The following is a 14,777-nucleotide window of genomic DNA, read 5'->3' as shown; positions in this document are numbered from 1 at the left end:
CGTTTTGCGGAGTGTAAAGTTGTTAGTGGTTTAGCGAACGTACTTCCGTTGAACATTTCAAAATAAAAGCATGTCAGGTTTGTCATATAAAGAACGATTTCTGGAGTTAATCCCACATACTTCAGAATTTATACTATAACAATGTTAATACTATAATACTACAGAATTCAGATTTTACACTAAGAATAACTTTAAAATGACACCCTTTTAAAAAAATATGATTGGCAATTAATTTTGTAATTATTATAATACTATTATATATAGTAGTATACTATAATGCTAGACATTTTTTTTTATAAGAAATGTTTTGAAAATTGTTGGAAAGGCGAAGTCAGTGTTCTGAATCTGTTTACATTCTATTCTTTCGCACTAGTAAGTGCTATCAGCTAAGCCTGCACAATATACTGTATCGTTTGAACATCGCCATCGCAATATGCGCATGCTAAGGGTGTAACGGTACATGTATTTGTATTGAACCGTTTCGCTACGTGGTGCTCGGTTCGGAACGGAGGCGTACCGAACGAGTTTCTGACGTAATGTAACCCTTACTTTTCAATGCTGTGAATCGATTGGGTTAGTTTCTTTGTGTAGATTATATTTACGCCGTCTTTTCTAATATAATGAGGACCAACACGGTAGGACAGTATAACCCAGAAATGTCAACAGCGCGACAACGTGGCCGCCGCGAGAACGCAGTGAAACGCGGGCGTTAAAGACAATCAGCCAATGCACACCAGTTGCAGTGCGGCCGCGTGTTAGACGCGTCCTAGAAGCGGCTCAACACGATGCACGCGAAAAGAACGGCAGAGTTTATCGTTTAACGCGAGACACGACCCTCCTGCGTCAATACTACTACCGGTAGCTAGGATCGGGCAGACCGGAAGTCACTCGTGTAAAAATACGGTGGATCCGGTCGATTTTCAAACTAATATGCAATCGTAACCTACTTTTTGAGTCCCTCAGATCTCTTGAGTGGTAGATCGGGGCACAGTTGACTTGTCTTTGTTGATTTACTGCCGTCTTCTCTGCTATAATAATAACCAACACGGCCCCGTGTTCAATACAAAACCTCCTACCACAACAAAACAAGTAGGAACTAATATTCACATAGGAAGTAAAGTTATACAACATGAAATATACAATATAAATGAATACTACGTCACATTTGTAAAATATAAACACATAATAAAATAAATAATAGCCCATTTAGATAGAATAAATAGAAATTAACTAAAACACCTGTAATTAAATAAGAATAATACACAGATCTTGCTTACACAATTGAATTTATTAATTTCTGTGTGGCGCTTTAACTTGAGAAAATCCACCAATAAAGCTTTTGAAAACCGTACATTAGGGAAAAAAATGATTCATTGAGGCATTTCATTTGTAAAATACATGATAAAATCTTTGTCATTGGGATTGCTTGTCTCTTTAGCACAGGACTTTTTTCTTCTTTCTTTCAGAAAGAAAGCTGACCAATACGCGGGGTCTGAAAGGCAAATTGTTTTTGGATTATCTTTAAATACCCGCTACTTTTTGAGCAGAATTCTAGCTTTGTATAGGCTAATGTTCCTATTGTTGAAAGCACAAAGGTGTGTAATAAACAACTAGCACATTTATATTTTGCATTTTGTTTTCTTACTGTACCGAAAATGAACCGAACCGTGACCTCAAACCGAGGTACGTACCGAACAGAGATTTTTGTTTACCGCTACACCCCTAGCGCAGGCGCAATAGTCACATTGCAGGACGTGCAATTTTTTTCCCTTTTTTTCAACATTTAAACTTTTGTTTTACTTGATGAACGCAGCAAGTGTGCAGATCCTGGATTAAACTGAGTTATAAAAATTAGGGCCGATGGCGCCATTTTTCAGAGCATCGGAATTTAAAAACAACATGCATTCATGTTTTTCTGCTTCATGCTTATACAGCACCACAGTGTCTCACTCTCCCTCTTGCTAGGCAGCACGACCAAACTGTTTTTCTTCGTCAACAGTGCAGCTATCCCGAACGGAGCTATTCAAGTTATTTGGTGAAAAATTTCTCGTTTTAATATCGCAATATTATATCGCAAACTCCCCAAAAATTGCAGTGATAGTTTTTTTCCAATATCGTTCAGGCCTACTATCAGCATTTGACCTCAGTGTTCATGTGTGATTAATTATTGTTATTTACATGTTTATTTGTACTTTAATAAAGAATTTAAGTGTTCCAAAATAGTTTTGTGGGGGGGGGGATTAGTTGACTAATTGCTGACTAATCGGGAGAAAATTACTCGTTTGGGACAGCCCTACTGGAACATATTTCCTCCACACCCTTCTCACCCATTTAACCCCTGACCCATTTTCATGCCTGTTTTCTGCGATGGACTTCCGGTTTAGACAGAACACCATGAATTGAGGTCGAAGTAGACAAAGTATTAAACTGCCAAATCAAACCAGGGGAACCCACGGAATCTCCAAAAATTGATTCAGTAGTCGTAGTTGAAACTCCGGGACTTGCTGTGCTTGGTTGTGTGAACTCCTGAAAGCGCCGATATATATGATTGGAAGTGGAATGTATTGAACAGCGTTCAGTTTCAAACCGCCAGTGTGGATTTACCTCGGCATACGCCTTAAATCGAAAGCAGCAGCAGATTTAGGATTTTGCTTACAGATTTAACACTAAAGGATCCACCTAAAAGATTACATGTTTGTTCTTATTACTTCTTTGATCGTTCGTGGACAAAATTCTGACAATCTGTGCAGCCTGTGTTAACATGGGGTGTAGATTGATACGTCGGCCACTTGAGTGACCAAAATGATGCGAAATTACAACTATTACAGTTGCCGAATCCAGAAGGGCTCACACAGATTTTGTTGTTACAAGGAAATACTACAACGTACTTTCCACCTGGTTACATTATAATTATGGTGTTATGATTTATAACCACAAATAGTATGTCATTCTTTTTGATTGCTGCCACCTGTAAAGAAACAAACAAAAACCTGTAACACTTGAAATTGTACATTTGTGGTAAACACCCTGTGTATGACTTGTTCTAGATAAGTGTTTGTTTTCCCTTTCTTTGTTGTTAAAGCTAATGCAAAGCTAATGATGTTTCAGCTGTGAAGCAACACAGAATTGTAGTCAAATTAAAAGTAATTGTACCTGTTTTGCTTTGTGGAGGCGCTGTCTTGGTTCCACATATGCCTTCATGAACACAAAAGTCCCATGTTCATGTATTGGGAAGCATTAAACTGGATGCTTCGGAGCTTTTCAGGTCCCTGATTGCGTTTCCATCCACTGCCATTAAATCAATAAAATACAAAACTAGTTTGGTTGTGGTCACTCTTAGCCATTTCTTCATGTTGTCCTCCCATGTCATGATGATGGCAGATGGATGCGGCATTTCCAAATGATCATTTTTGAGGGATTTTGATGAGTAATGCCACTCCAGCTCCACTGTTGTTTTGGTGAGAGAAAGTGTAAAACTGAAGTCGCGAGCAGAAATGCAAAAAGTACCTCGGAAACATGTCCATATTTGCCAACACTGTACGATGCATCATTACATTCCTAATGACTACATTTTTGCTATTCCCAATATTTTAAGACCGATTGGGGAAAAAATTGACTCCATTTTGTTCTTTTTCCTAACATTTAGAAGCTGTATCTGGAACGTTTGGAGGAGCTGCGGTCAGTTCTGGAGCAATCTCATTTCTTCAAGACGCACGAGGTAACATATTAACATAATATATATACAGTGGGGCAAATAAGTATTTAGCCAACCACTAATTGTGCAAGTTCTCCCACTTGAAAATATTAGAGAGGCCTGTAATTGTCAAAATGGGTAAACTTCAAGCATGAGAGACAGAATAAGGGGGAAAAAAACAGAAATCACATTGTTTGATTTTTAAAGAATTTATTTGCAAATCATGGTGGAAAATAAGTATTTGGTCAATACTAAAAGTTCATCTCAATACTTTTTTTATGTAACCTTTGTTGGAAATAACGGAGGCCAAACGTTTTCTGTATCTCTTCACAAGCTTTTCACACACTGTTGCTGGTATCCTCCATGCAGTGATGTTTTGGGGCTGCCATTAGGCAACACTGCTTTCAACTCCCTCCACAGATTTTCTATGGAGTTAAGATCTGGAGACTGGCTAGGCCACTCCAGGACCTTGTAATGCTTCTTACGAAGCCACTCCTTTGTTGCCCTGGCTGTGTGTTTGGAATCATTGTCATGCTGAAAGACCCAGCCACGTCTAATCTTCAATGCCCTTCCTGATGGAAGGACATTTTCACTCAAAATCTCTCGATATGTGGCCCTATTCATTCTTTCCTTTACACAGATCAGTCGTCCTGGTCCCTTTGCAGAAAAACAGCCCCAAAGCATGATGTTTCCACCCCCATGCTTCACAGTGGGTATGGTGTTCTTCGGATGCAATTCAGTATTCTTCCTCCTCCAAACACGAGAACCTGTGTTTCTACTTGAGATGACCTGATCGATCGGCGTCCTGATCGCTCGGGTCCGATCACGTCATTTTCAAAGTTTCGGAATCGGCAAAAAAATATCGGCCATGCCTTTTTAATATATATATATATATATTTTTTTTATTAAATCGTTTTCTAGCTGTATTTAACGTTACAGACATAATATGTTAACACTCATCCAGTGTCTTTACTTTAGGCTTAAGGTAGGGTTATTAAAAATATCCCGGTAATGGCGGCAGTTAATTTGTTAAAAAATGTGTCACGTTAAAATATTTAACGCAATCAATGGATGCGCTGCACTAATCCCTCACTCATTGTCGCGCTCAATCTGTAATGACGCCGTTTTACCCATATAGAGATAAAAGGCAGCGCAAAACAAGTAGAGGGAATTTTGACAGCCTTCGGAGACTTCTTTTCATTAGCTAAAGCCTTGCAAGCCTTCTCCCTATGATTAGAAAACATGGGTAGTAATGTGGGAAAGCAAGGTGTCAATTGATCTTTGTCTTAACACCTTAAGTTATTTCCCAACGCAGAGAAGATATATCAATTAATAGCACGGCGCACAGTCATGGTTCCACTTCCCATCATGCATTTGGGATGGCCACAGTATCATTTACTGAAAGCTTAACAAATACACTAGATGGCAATATTTAGTCACAATATACAGTCACAAGTCTTTCTATCCGTGGATCCCTCTCACAGAAAGAATGTTAATAATGTAAATGCCATCTTGAGGATTTATTGTCATGATAAACAAATACAGTACTTATGTACTGTATGTTGAATGTATATACTCGTCCGAGTTTTATTCATTTTTTTTCTTAATGCATTGCCAAAATGTATATGATCGGGAAAAATTATCGGGAATGATTGGAATTGAATCGGGAGCAAAAAAAAAAAAAAAGCAATCGGATCGGGAAATAGCGGGATCGGCAGATACTCAAACTAAAATGATCAGGAGCAAAAAAACATGATCGGAACAACCCTAGTTTCTACCAAAACGTTCTATTTTGGTTTCATCTGACCATAACGTATTCTCGCAGTCCTCTTCTGGATCATCCCAATGCTGTTTAGCAAACCGCAGACGGGCCCAGACGTGTACTGGCTTCAGCAGAGGGACGAGCAGGATTTGAGTCCCTGGCGGTGCGTTGTGTTACTGATAGTAGCCTTTGTTTCTGTAGGTCATTCACTAGGTACCCCCGTGTGGTTCTGGGAATTTTGCTTACCGTTCTTGCTATCATTTTGACACTACGGGGTGAAATCTTGCATGGAGCCCCAGATCGAGGGAGATTATCAGTGGTCTTGTATGTCTTCCATTTTCTAATAATTGCTCCCACAGTTGATTTCTTTACACCTGGTGCAGGTCTACAATTTTGTCTCTGGTGTCCTTCGACAGCTCTTTGTTCTTGGCCATAGAGTTTGGTGTGTGACTGACTGAGGTTGTGGACAGCTGTCTTTTGTACCGATAATGAGTTAAAACAGGTGCCATTAATACAGGTAACCAGTAGAGCCTCGTTAGACCTCATTAGAAGTTAGACCTCTTTGACAGCCAGAAATCTTGCTTGTTTGTAGGTGACCAAATACTTATTTTCCACTCTAATTTGGAAATAAATTCTTTAATAATCAAACAATGTGATTTGCTGTTTTTTTTCCACATTCTGTCTCTCATGGGTGAGGTTTACCCATGTTGACAATTACAGGCCTCTCTAATCTTTTCAAGTAGGAGAACTTGCACAATGGGTGGTTGACTCAATCCTTATTTGCCCCACTGTAATTTATTCTGTGACCATGAATGTGATGTAATTATTTCACGTGCAGAGTGTAAATACTTTTTATTTGCAGGTGGTAGGCAGCTCTCTGCTGTTTGTGCACGACTCCTCGGGAAAGGCCCGCGTGTGGATGATCGACTTCGGAAAGACTGTGCCCCTGCCCGCCCACAAAACCCTGGACCACCGGACCCCCTGGGTAGAGGGCAACCAGGAGGACGGCTACTTGTGGGGATTGGACAACCTCATAGACATCTTGGGATCCATGCTTCCTCAGGCCTCGTGAGCAGAAGACGTTGAGACATCTTGACAGAAAAACTGGAAGAATCGGAGATTACGGACTCACTCCACTTAAAGCAAGATAGGACTTTTTCATCTAAGTGGATTCAAGCCCTTACGCCTCCCCAAGGGTTATTTTGCCTTGTTTCATTTTGCGTTTCAATACGCAGCAACACTAAAACACTGGTTTTTCAACCATGTGTCAACTGACTAGTGTAAATACAAGTTTATTTAATTTTTTTTCTGGCTTTTACCTTCCTTGTTCATATTATGTGCCTACATTTTTAAAAGAAAGACCATTCCTTCTATTTTTCTTGCACCCTCTTTATAAAACAGTGATGAATACATTTTTTCCCCTTCTAAATACAAACATCAACTACGTTTGTTTGGAACTTGTTGCACTAAGCATCCTTATGAAAGCCATCGATCAAGACGGGCCGTGCCTCTTTTTTTGATACAGTAGTTGGGTAACACATGCACATCCTAAAGAAATGTGATGTTTAAAGCAATATTAGAGCTATACAAAAGTTTTAAGGACCATTTTAAAACTGGAACTTGGTGAATAAGTGACCACTTATGTCAATTTTCACCATTTTGTATCATCTAACCTTTTAACTGGACGATGAGTTTACTGTAAACAGGAAGTAATGGCAATAGCGTAACACATGGTGAAAAAGTTTGATTGACGTGCTACATTAAATGACCTTGTGTTTTTGTGTGTGTTAAAAGTCCACACAGCAAATCAGTCATCTCGCTAAAGTCAATAATGACTTGTTTACAAAGTATTATACTTCTTCTTCCATGCATGTCAAACCGTTATCATGTTCTTGTTTTTCTAACCTCCTCCTGACCGGGTGCTTTCTAGTATGAGGAAACTGGATTTACTCTGGATTTACCTTGGTTTATACTCTGTAAGCACAAGTGTATTTTTGAGTGGAGTTTAACTGCAATAACAGGTTACATTTGATAATGGAATTGTCTTTGCCATCAAGGTAACGGATTGCAATAAACTGGAAATAAGACTTAGCAGAGAATGTCCCCCCCCCCTTTCTTTCTCATGTACTTGACCAACCATTGAAATTCATACATAGCAAGAGAAAAAAATCTGATATGCAGCAATCTGGAGACAATATCTTCCTGAATACTGCCAGGCATCACATGGTGAACGTAAAAAGGACAAGATTAGGTTAATTTATTGCTAAAATGCGTCTAGACTGCGGTTGGCTAAACCCAGGCCAAAGAGGAAGTTACAGTATCACAAAAGTGAGTACACCCCTCGCATTTCTGCAGACATTTAAGAACATCTTTTCATGGGACAACACTGACAAAATGACTTTGACACAATGAAAAGTAGTCTGTGTGCAGCTTACATACTCGAGTTCATTTATTTTCTCCTCAAAATAACTCAAAATATAGCCATTAATATCTAAACTAGAGATGTCCCGATCGACCGGGATGCTGATCGATCGGGTATCGGTATCGGCAAAAAAAATATCGGCCATGCCTTTTTTTAATATATATTAGGGCTGTCAAAATTATCGCGTTAACGCGCGGTAATTAATTTTTTTTAATTAATCACGTTAAAATATTTGACGCAATTAACGCACATGTCCCGCTCAGACAGTATTCTGCCTTTTGGTAAGTTTTACAGCAAGGTTTTTTGTGCTAACAGCGAACTCTTGTGGTCGCTTTGCGACATGGTCTATTGCTTTCTTGCCAGTTCAATATGGCTGCACGACGTCTCGGGCTGACGCCTACGTTGTAATGTTGTGCTTATATGATCCTTGGACAAGATTTGTCCGTAAGTATGGTTGTTGTAAAGAATGTACATATTATGTTAGTAAGCGAAATGTTCTATTTTTTGTATGAGACGCTTTTTGTTTATGTTTAGTCAACCTGTATAGCGTGCTAAGCTAACGTTGTTGCTAATGCAATGCTTGTGTACTTTTTTTTGTAGTTTCACTACGGTCTAAAGAGGACAGTGGTTTGAGGCCATTTTATTAATAAATTAGATGAAAAAGGAAGAAGTCTGATTGTTAAGGCGTCACTCACTAGCTGTCTAGCTTTGGAAAAAGTAGACGCTTCGGAGTGAGGACAGCATAGACAGATTAAAATGATAGTAGAGTGAAATGCCCACTACAGTCCTTATGTACCGTATGTTGAATGTATATATCCATCTTGTGTCTTATCAGAATATATATATAATTTACAGAAAAATATGGCATATTTTATAGATGGTTTGAATTGCGATAAATTAATTTTTAAGCTGTAATTAACTCGATTAAAAATTTTAATCGTTTGACAGTCCTAATATATATATCTTTTAATTAAATCGTTTTCTAATTGTATTTAACGTTACAGACATAATGTTACACTCATCCAGAGTCTTTAGGCTTAAGGTAGGGTTATCAAATTTATCCCGATAACAGCGGTAATTTTTTTTTTTTTTAATGTATCACGTTAAAATATTTAACGCAATTAATGCATGCGCTGCACGACCTACTTACGCATTGTCGCGCTCAATTTGTAATGGCGCCGTTTTACCTATATAGAGAGATAAAAGGCTGCGTAGAATGAGTAAAGTGAATTTTGACAGCCTTTGGAACCTTTTTTTAATTGGCTAAAGCCTTACAATCCCTCTCCCTACGATTAGAAATATCATGGGAAGCAATGTGGGGAAGCAAGGTAGCAACTGATCTTTTTCTTAACACCTTATGTTATTTCCCAACACAGAGAAGATATATCAATTGGTAGCACTACGCACAGTCATGGTTTCACTTCCCATCATGCATTTGGGCATGGCTATAGTATCATTTACTGAAAGCTCAACAAATACACTAGATGGCAATATTTAGTCTCCATATACAAAGTCACAAGTCTTTCTATCCGTGGATCCCTCTTACAGAAAGAATGTTAATAATGTAAATGCCATCTTGAGGATTTATTGTCATAATAAACAAATACTGTACTCATGTACTGTATGTTGAATGTATATATTCGTCCGAGTTTCACTAATTTTTTTCTTAAAGCATTGCCAAAATGTATATGATCGGAAAAAATTATCGGGAATGACTGGAATTGAATCGGGAGCAAAAAAAAGCAATCGGATCGGGAAATATCGGGATCGGCAGATACTCAAACTAAAACGATCGGGATGGTGGTCTCAACCGTGTGTGGCGGCGACCAGGTGAGGAGTACAAAGATAAGTGTGTCATGGCTTAAGTCAAGCATGGTGGTGGGAATGACACCCCCCCCCCCCCCAACTTCAATCTGCAGCAATCCTGACAGCACTCCTGTAATGAGTCACATGACATTTTTGGGGGGAAAATGACAAGCAGTACTCAATTTGGACATTTAGGGATGTACGTAGTTCCCATGCTGTGGACTCACTTTTGTTGCCAGGGGTTTAGATATTAATGACTATATTTTGAGGGGAAAATAAATTATATAAGCTGCACACAGACTACTTTTCATTGTGTCAAAATGTCATTTTGTCAATGTCGTCCCATGAAAAGATATACTTAAAAATCGTCAGAAATGCGGGTGGTCTACTCACTTTTGTGATATACTGTACTTATGAGGTTAGAACCATGAAGTATTTTTGCCACATTATAAACAAACACTATCATTGCAGAGAATTCAAGTCCATTTTATGTGCTTTACTATCACACAGTGTCCTTACATGCAGCAAAACAGCCTGTCCAGCCAGCCCAGCTTCCACCCCTCCTTGAGGAAGCACATACATTGTTCCATCCCCGCATCTCTGCGGGTCCAACGCCCTGAGCTGCTCGTTGCTACGGATGACATCGTCCAGGTTCCACAACTGGTAGCGTAAACTCTTCCCCTGCTTTGCCAAGATATAAACCTCTTTGAGATGAGAGTTGTCTGCAGAGGGACATGTTGAAGGTGAGCTAAAATCTTGGAGCAGGTGAATCCATGGCAGAGTGGGGTCGGGTTGGGTGATATCTGTGCCCGGGTCACCCTGGTCCATACCCAGAAGAACACCTGGCATATTGCGATTGAATTATAACCACTACACATGAGCGTACAGTACATCGTTTAAGCTTCCATGTCTTACCCGACGCAACAGCCCAGTGTGCTTTGTGTCCACTACGTTGGCATGGCTCATGGTTGTAGTCTTCATCATATCTGGATGCTCAATGTCAAGGTAGATAGTTACTTGTTATAAATTTTCTTCAAAGGTAAGTAACAGGAATCCACTCCACAATGATACCCCAATGCATTAAACAAGATTGATAATACTTCCTCTAATGGAACATGTGTGCCACCATGATAACATAAAAAGAATCAAGCACAAGAAATAAAAGGCACAATTTGCAGAATAGTCCTTGTTCTGCTTGTTTTGGTGGTTATTGTAATAAATGAATCATAAATGAAGGTATCATACGGTCCTTGAGATGCAAATGCACACTTTCAGACACAAATCTTATAAATTATAAATAAAGAGCATTATTTATGCTTCAATTTTTAGGTTTGTCTTTAATATACTGGTCCTTCTGAAAAAAATTGCATATTGTGATAAAGTTCATTCTCTGTAATGTACTGATAAACATTAGATTTTCATATATTTTAGATTCATTACACACAACTGAAGTAATTCAAGCCTTTTATTGTTTTAATATTGATGATTTTGGCAAAAAAGTAAAAAAAAAAAAAAAAAAATTCCCGATCTCAAAAAATGTGCATATCATGAAAAGGTACTCTTAAGAAGCTACTAACCTAATAATCTGAATCAACGAATTAACTCAAAACCCCTGTGAAAGATTCCTGAGGCATTTAAAACTCCCAGCCTGGTTCACTACTCAAAATCGCAATCATGGGCAAGACTGCCGACCTGACTGCTGTGCACAAGGCCATCATTGCCACCCTCAAGCAAGAGGCTAAGACATGGAAATAAATTTCTGAGCCAATAGGCTGTTCCCAGAGTACTGTATCAAGGCATCTCAGTGGGAAGACTGTGGGAAGGAAAAGGTGTGGCAGGAAACGCTGCACAACCAGAAGAGGTGACCTCACCCTGAGAAAGATTGTGGAGAAGGGCCGATTCCAGACCTTAGGGGACCTGCAGAAACAGTTGACTGAGTCTGGAGTAGAAACATCCAGAGACACCGTGCACAGGCGTGTGCTGGAAATGGGCTACAGGTGCTGCATTCCCCAGGTCAAGCCACTTTTGAACCTGAAACAGCGGCAGAAGCGCCTGGGCTACAGAGAAGCAGCACTGGACTATTGCTCGGTGGTCCAAAGTACTTCTTTCAGATGAAAGCAAATTTTGCATGTCATTTGGAAATCAAGGTGCCAGAGTTTGGAGGAAGACTGGGGAGAAGGAAATGCCAAAATGCCTGAAATTCAGTGTCAAGTACCCACAGTCAGTGATGGTCTGGGTGGCCATGTCAGCTGCTGGTGTTGGTCTACTGCGTTTTATCAAGGGCAGGGTCAATGCAGCTAGCTATCAGGAGATTTTGGAGCACTTCATGCTTCCATCTGCTGAAAAGCTTTATGGAGATGAAGATATCATTTTTCAGCACGACCTGGCACCTGCTCACAGTGCCAAAACCACTGGTAAATGGTTTACTGACCATGGCATTACTGTGCTCAATTGGCCTGCCAACTCTCCTGACCTGAACCCCATAGAGAATCTGTCGGATATTGTGAAGAGGAAGTTGAGAGACACCAGACCCAACACCGTGGATGAGCTTGAGGCCACTATCGAAGCATCCTGGGCCTCAATAACACCTAAGCAGTGCCACAGGCTGATTGCCTCCATGCTGCATTGAAACAGTCATTTCTGCAAAAGGATTCCCGACCAAGTATTGAGTGCATAGCTGATATAATTAATTGAAGGTTGACTTTTTTTGTATTAAAAAACACTTTTTTGTATTGGTCGGATGAAATATGCTAATTTTTTAGTTAGGGATTTTTGTTTTTTCTTGACTTTTTTTGCCAAAATCGCCAATATCAAAACAATAAAAGGCTTGAACTACTTCAGTTGTGTGCAAAGAATCTAAAATATATGAAAGTCTAATGTTGATCAGTACATTACAGAAAATAATGGACTTTATCACAATATGCTTTTTTTTTTTTTTTTTAGGGCTGTCAAAATGATTGCGTTAACGGGCAGTAATTAATTTTTTAAATTAATCACGTTAAAATATTTGAGGCAATTAACGCACATGCCCCGCTCAAACAGATTAAAATGACATAACAGTGCAATGCCAACTTGTTACTTGTGTTTTTTTGGAGTTTTGTTGCCCTCTGCTGGTGCTTGGGTGCGACTCATTTTATGGGTTTAAGCACCCATGAGCATTGTGTAATTATTGACATCAACAATGGCGGGCAACTAGTTAATTTTTTGACTGAAAATTTCACAAAGTTTATTAAAACGAAAACATTAAGAGGGGTTTTAATACAAAATTTCTATAACTTGTACTAACATTTATCTTTTAAGAACTACAAGTCTTTCTATCCATGGATCGCTTTAACAGAATGTTAATAATGTTAATGCCATCTTGTTGATTTATTGTTATAATAAACAAATACAGTACTTATGTACCATATGTTGAATGTATATATCCATCTTGTGTCTTATCTTTCCATTCCAACAATAATTTACAGAAAAATATGGCATATTTTATAGATGGTTTGAATTGCGATTAATTACGATTAATTAATTTTTAAGCTGTATTTAACTCCATTAAAAATTTTAATCGTTTGACAGCCCTAATTTTTTTGAGAAGGACTAGTAGCATGTAGTCAAATTCCTGAATTGAGTTCCACACCATATCAGGTGTCCAAATTTGCTCTTGTGGCTCACAACCATATGAATTCATTCATTTCAAATTAAATCAGTCGATTTAAATTACACATACTTTAATAAATATTCTACTTATATATATATATGTATATATATAAAAGTTAGATAGCTGGAGTCAAAAGATGTTCAAATCAATTTGACCTCTATCGTTGTCAGTGGCTCTGAAACATTATCATTGACTGTCAGCCCACTAAAAACCATGGATACGGGATGAGAACAGGCTGTCGGTTCCACAAGTGTTTGATGATCCTGGTGGCATTGCGGCCACTCAAACGTCCTGACAGAAGCTCCGCTTTGCATCCGCACACTTCCTCGGCCAGCAACGCCATGTTTCTCGCTGAAAAACAAACATTAAATCACACTCACATTAAATTGAGGTATTTCACTATGGCGTGTGAGAGGATTGGAGTTGTGTGTCACTTTAAACCCCTCATATCTTTTTTTTCTACCTGAGAACATTTCACCCTGTGCTGTGAAGCCCCTAGCAAGAGCAGCCTGAAAGATGGCACCCATGTCGATGGATGGTCGCAGCAGATGAGCAGCCATCCACAAGGCCACCAGGCCACACCTACAAGATAAACGAAAGATCAGTCAGCGACTCAGCGTGCAGGCGCACCCTGGTAAATACTGTAAATAGAATGTATAGCATGTCTAACACTGACATCAGTGTGAAAGTATTTAGAGTTTGCAGTATTATGCAAGTATGCTATCAGTCAGAAACACAGCATGACGAGCAGTGACCCAATTACACGTTGAGCAGCAAATGCGCCACATATGGGCGCGAGCCGACAGGGGGCGCCATCACAAGGAAACCCCCCATCCCCCCCAACCACCACTCCTGGTCCCAGTCAAAATTACTCACGTTTCTTTTTTCTTAAAGGGCAACTGAAGAGCTTTACGGATTTCGTTCTTGAGTGTTTTACTCGGTTGAATTGTATTAAATGCATCATTTGCTGTCTCAAAAAGTCACATTAAAAAAAATAAACAATAATTGACCGCGTAGTTTTTGAGTTATGGCCATAGCAACACCTTAGCAACGAGGGACGCGCTGCCCTGCCGACCGCTACCTGATGACGTAGTTTCCAGGGAGCCTCGCCACCACTCTGAACATGGAAATATAGCACCACGCTATCCTCGCCATATATTGCAAACATTTTCTGGGTTTTACTCGCGAGATTCGTCATGCCATCTCGATGTGTAGCGATGATTTGCTCACAGGAAGACTCGAGACTTTCTCCTGCAAAGGTTTGGACCGTTTTTGTGAGCATGCATACAGGTCCCCAATCGGCTCATTCTTTACATCATTTCAGCGACGACAGCTTCGAAAACCTACAACAATGCAACCTTGGTTTTACAAAGACATAAGTAGACCCTTACTGGCTATTCTGATTCTAAAATTTGATGCACTTCTGTTGATAAACGAGGGG

The 14,777-nt window shown here is 39.4% G+C and overlaps 3 protein-coding genes across 7 annotated transcripts in view; 2 read left to right on the top strand and 1 right to left on the bottom strand.

Annotated features, from left to right (window-relative positions):
* Window positions 1–7,547, top strand: part of itpkcb (inositol-trisphosphate 3-kinase Cb) — a 40,392-nt gene extending 32,845 nt beyond the window's left edge. For both annotated transcript variants that reach the window (XM_057837988.1, XM_057837989.1), the window contains exons 8-9: window positions 3,647–3,718; window positions 6,319–7,547. In XM_057837988.1, the coding sequence (XP_057693971.1) occupies window positions 3,647–3,718; window positions 6,319–6,528 (282 nt within the window). In that variant the 3' untranslated portion in view covers window positions 6,529–7,547. The remainder of the gene's footprint in view (window positions 1–3,646; window positions 3,719–6,318) is intronic.
* The window catches only part of si:dkey-77f5.3 (uncharacterized protein LOC326903 homolog), a 95,391-nt gene that overhangs the window by 2,713 nt on the left and 77,901 nt on the right, over window positions 1–14,777 (top strand). The window lies entirely within an intron of this gene.
* The window catches only part of actmap (actin maturation protease), a 24,843-nt gene continuing 16,263 nt past the window's right edge, over window positions 6,198–14,777 (bottom strand). For all 4 annotated transcript variants that reach the window (XM_057837994.1, XM_057837991.1, XM_057837992.1 and 1 more), the window contains exons 4-7: window positions 13,800–13,918; window positions 13,558–13,687; window positions 10,600–10,670; window positions 6,198–10,526 (exon numbers count right to left, since the gene is read on the bottom strand). In XM_057837994.1, coding sequence (XP_057693977.1) covers window positions 10,147–10,526; window positions 10,600–10,670; window positions 13,558–13,687; window positions 13,800–13,918 — 700 coding nt within the window. In that variant the 3' untranslated portion in view covers window positions 6,198–10,146. The remainder of the gene's footprint in view (window positions 10,527–10,599; window positions 10,671–13,557; window positions 13,688–13,799; window positions 13,919–14,777) is intronic.

This window comes from Corythoichthys intestinalis, chromosome 6 (genome assembly GCF_030265065.1).
Source record: "Corythoichthys intestinalis isolate RoL2023-P3 chromosome 6, ASM3026506v1, whole genome shotgun sequence".
NCBI classification, from domain to species: Eukaryota; Metazoa; Chordata; class Actinopteri; order Syngnathiformes; family Syngnathidae; genus Corythoichthys; species Corythoichthys intestinalis.
Note: the sequence above shows the minus strand (reverse complement) of the source record. Positions and strands in the feature narration are given on the sequence as shown.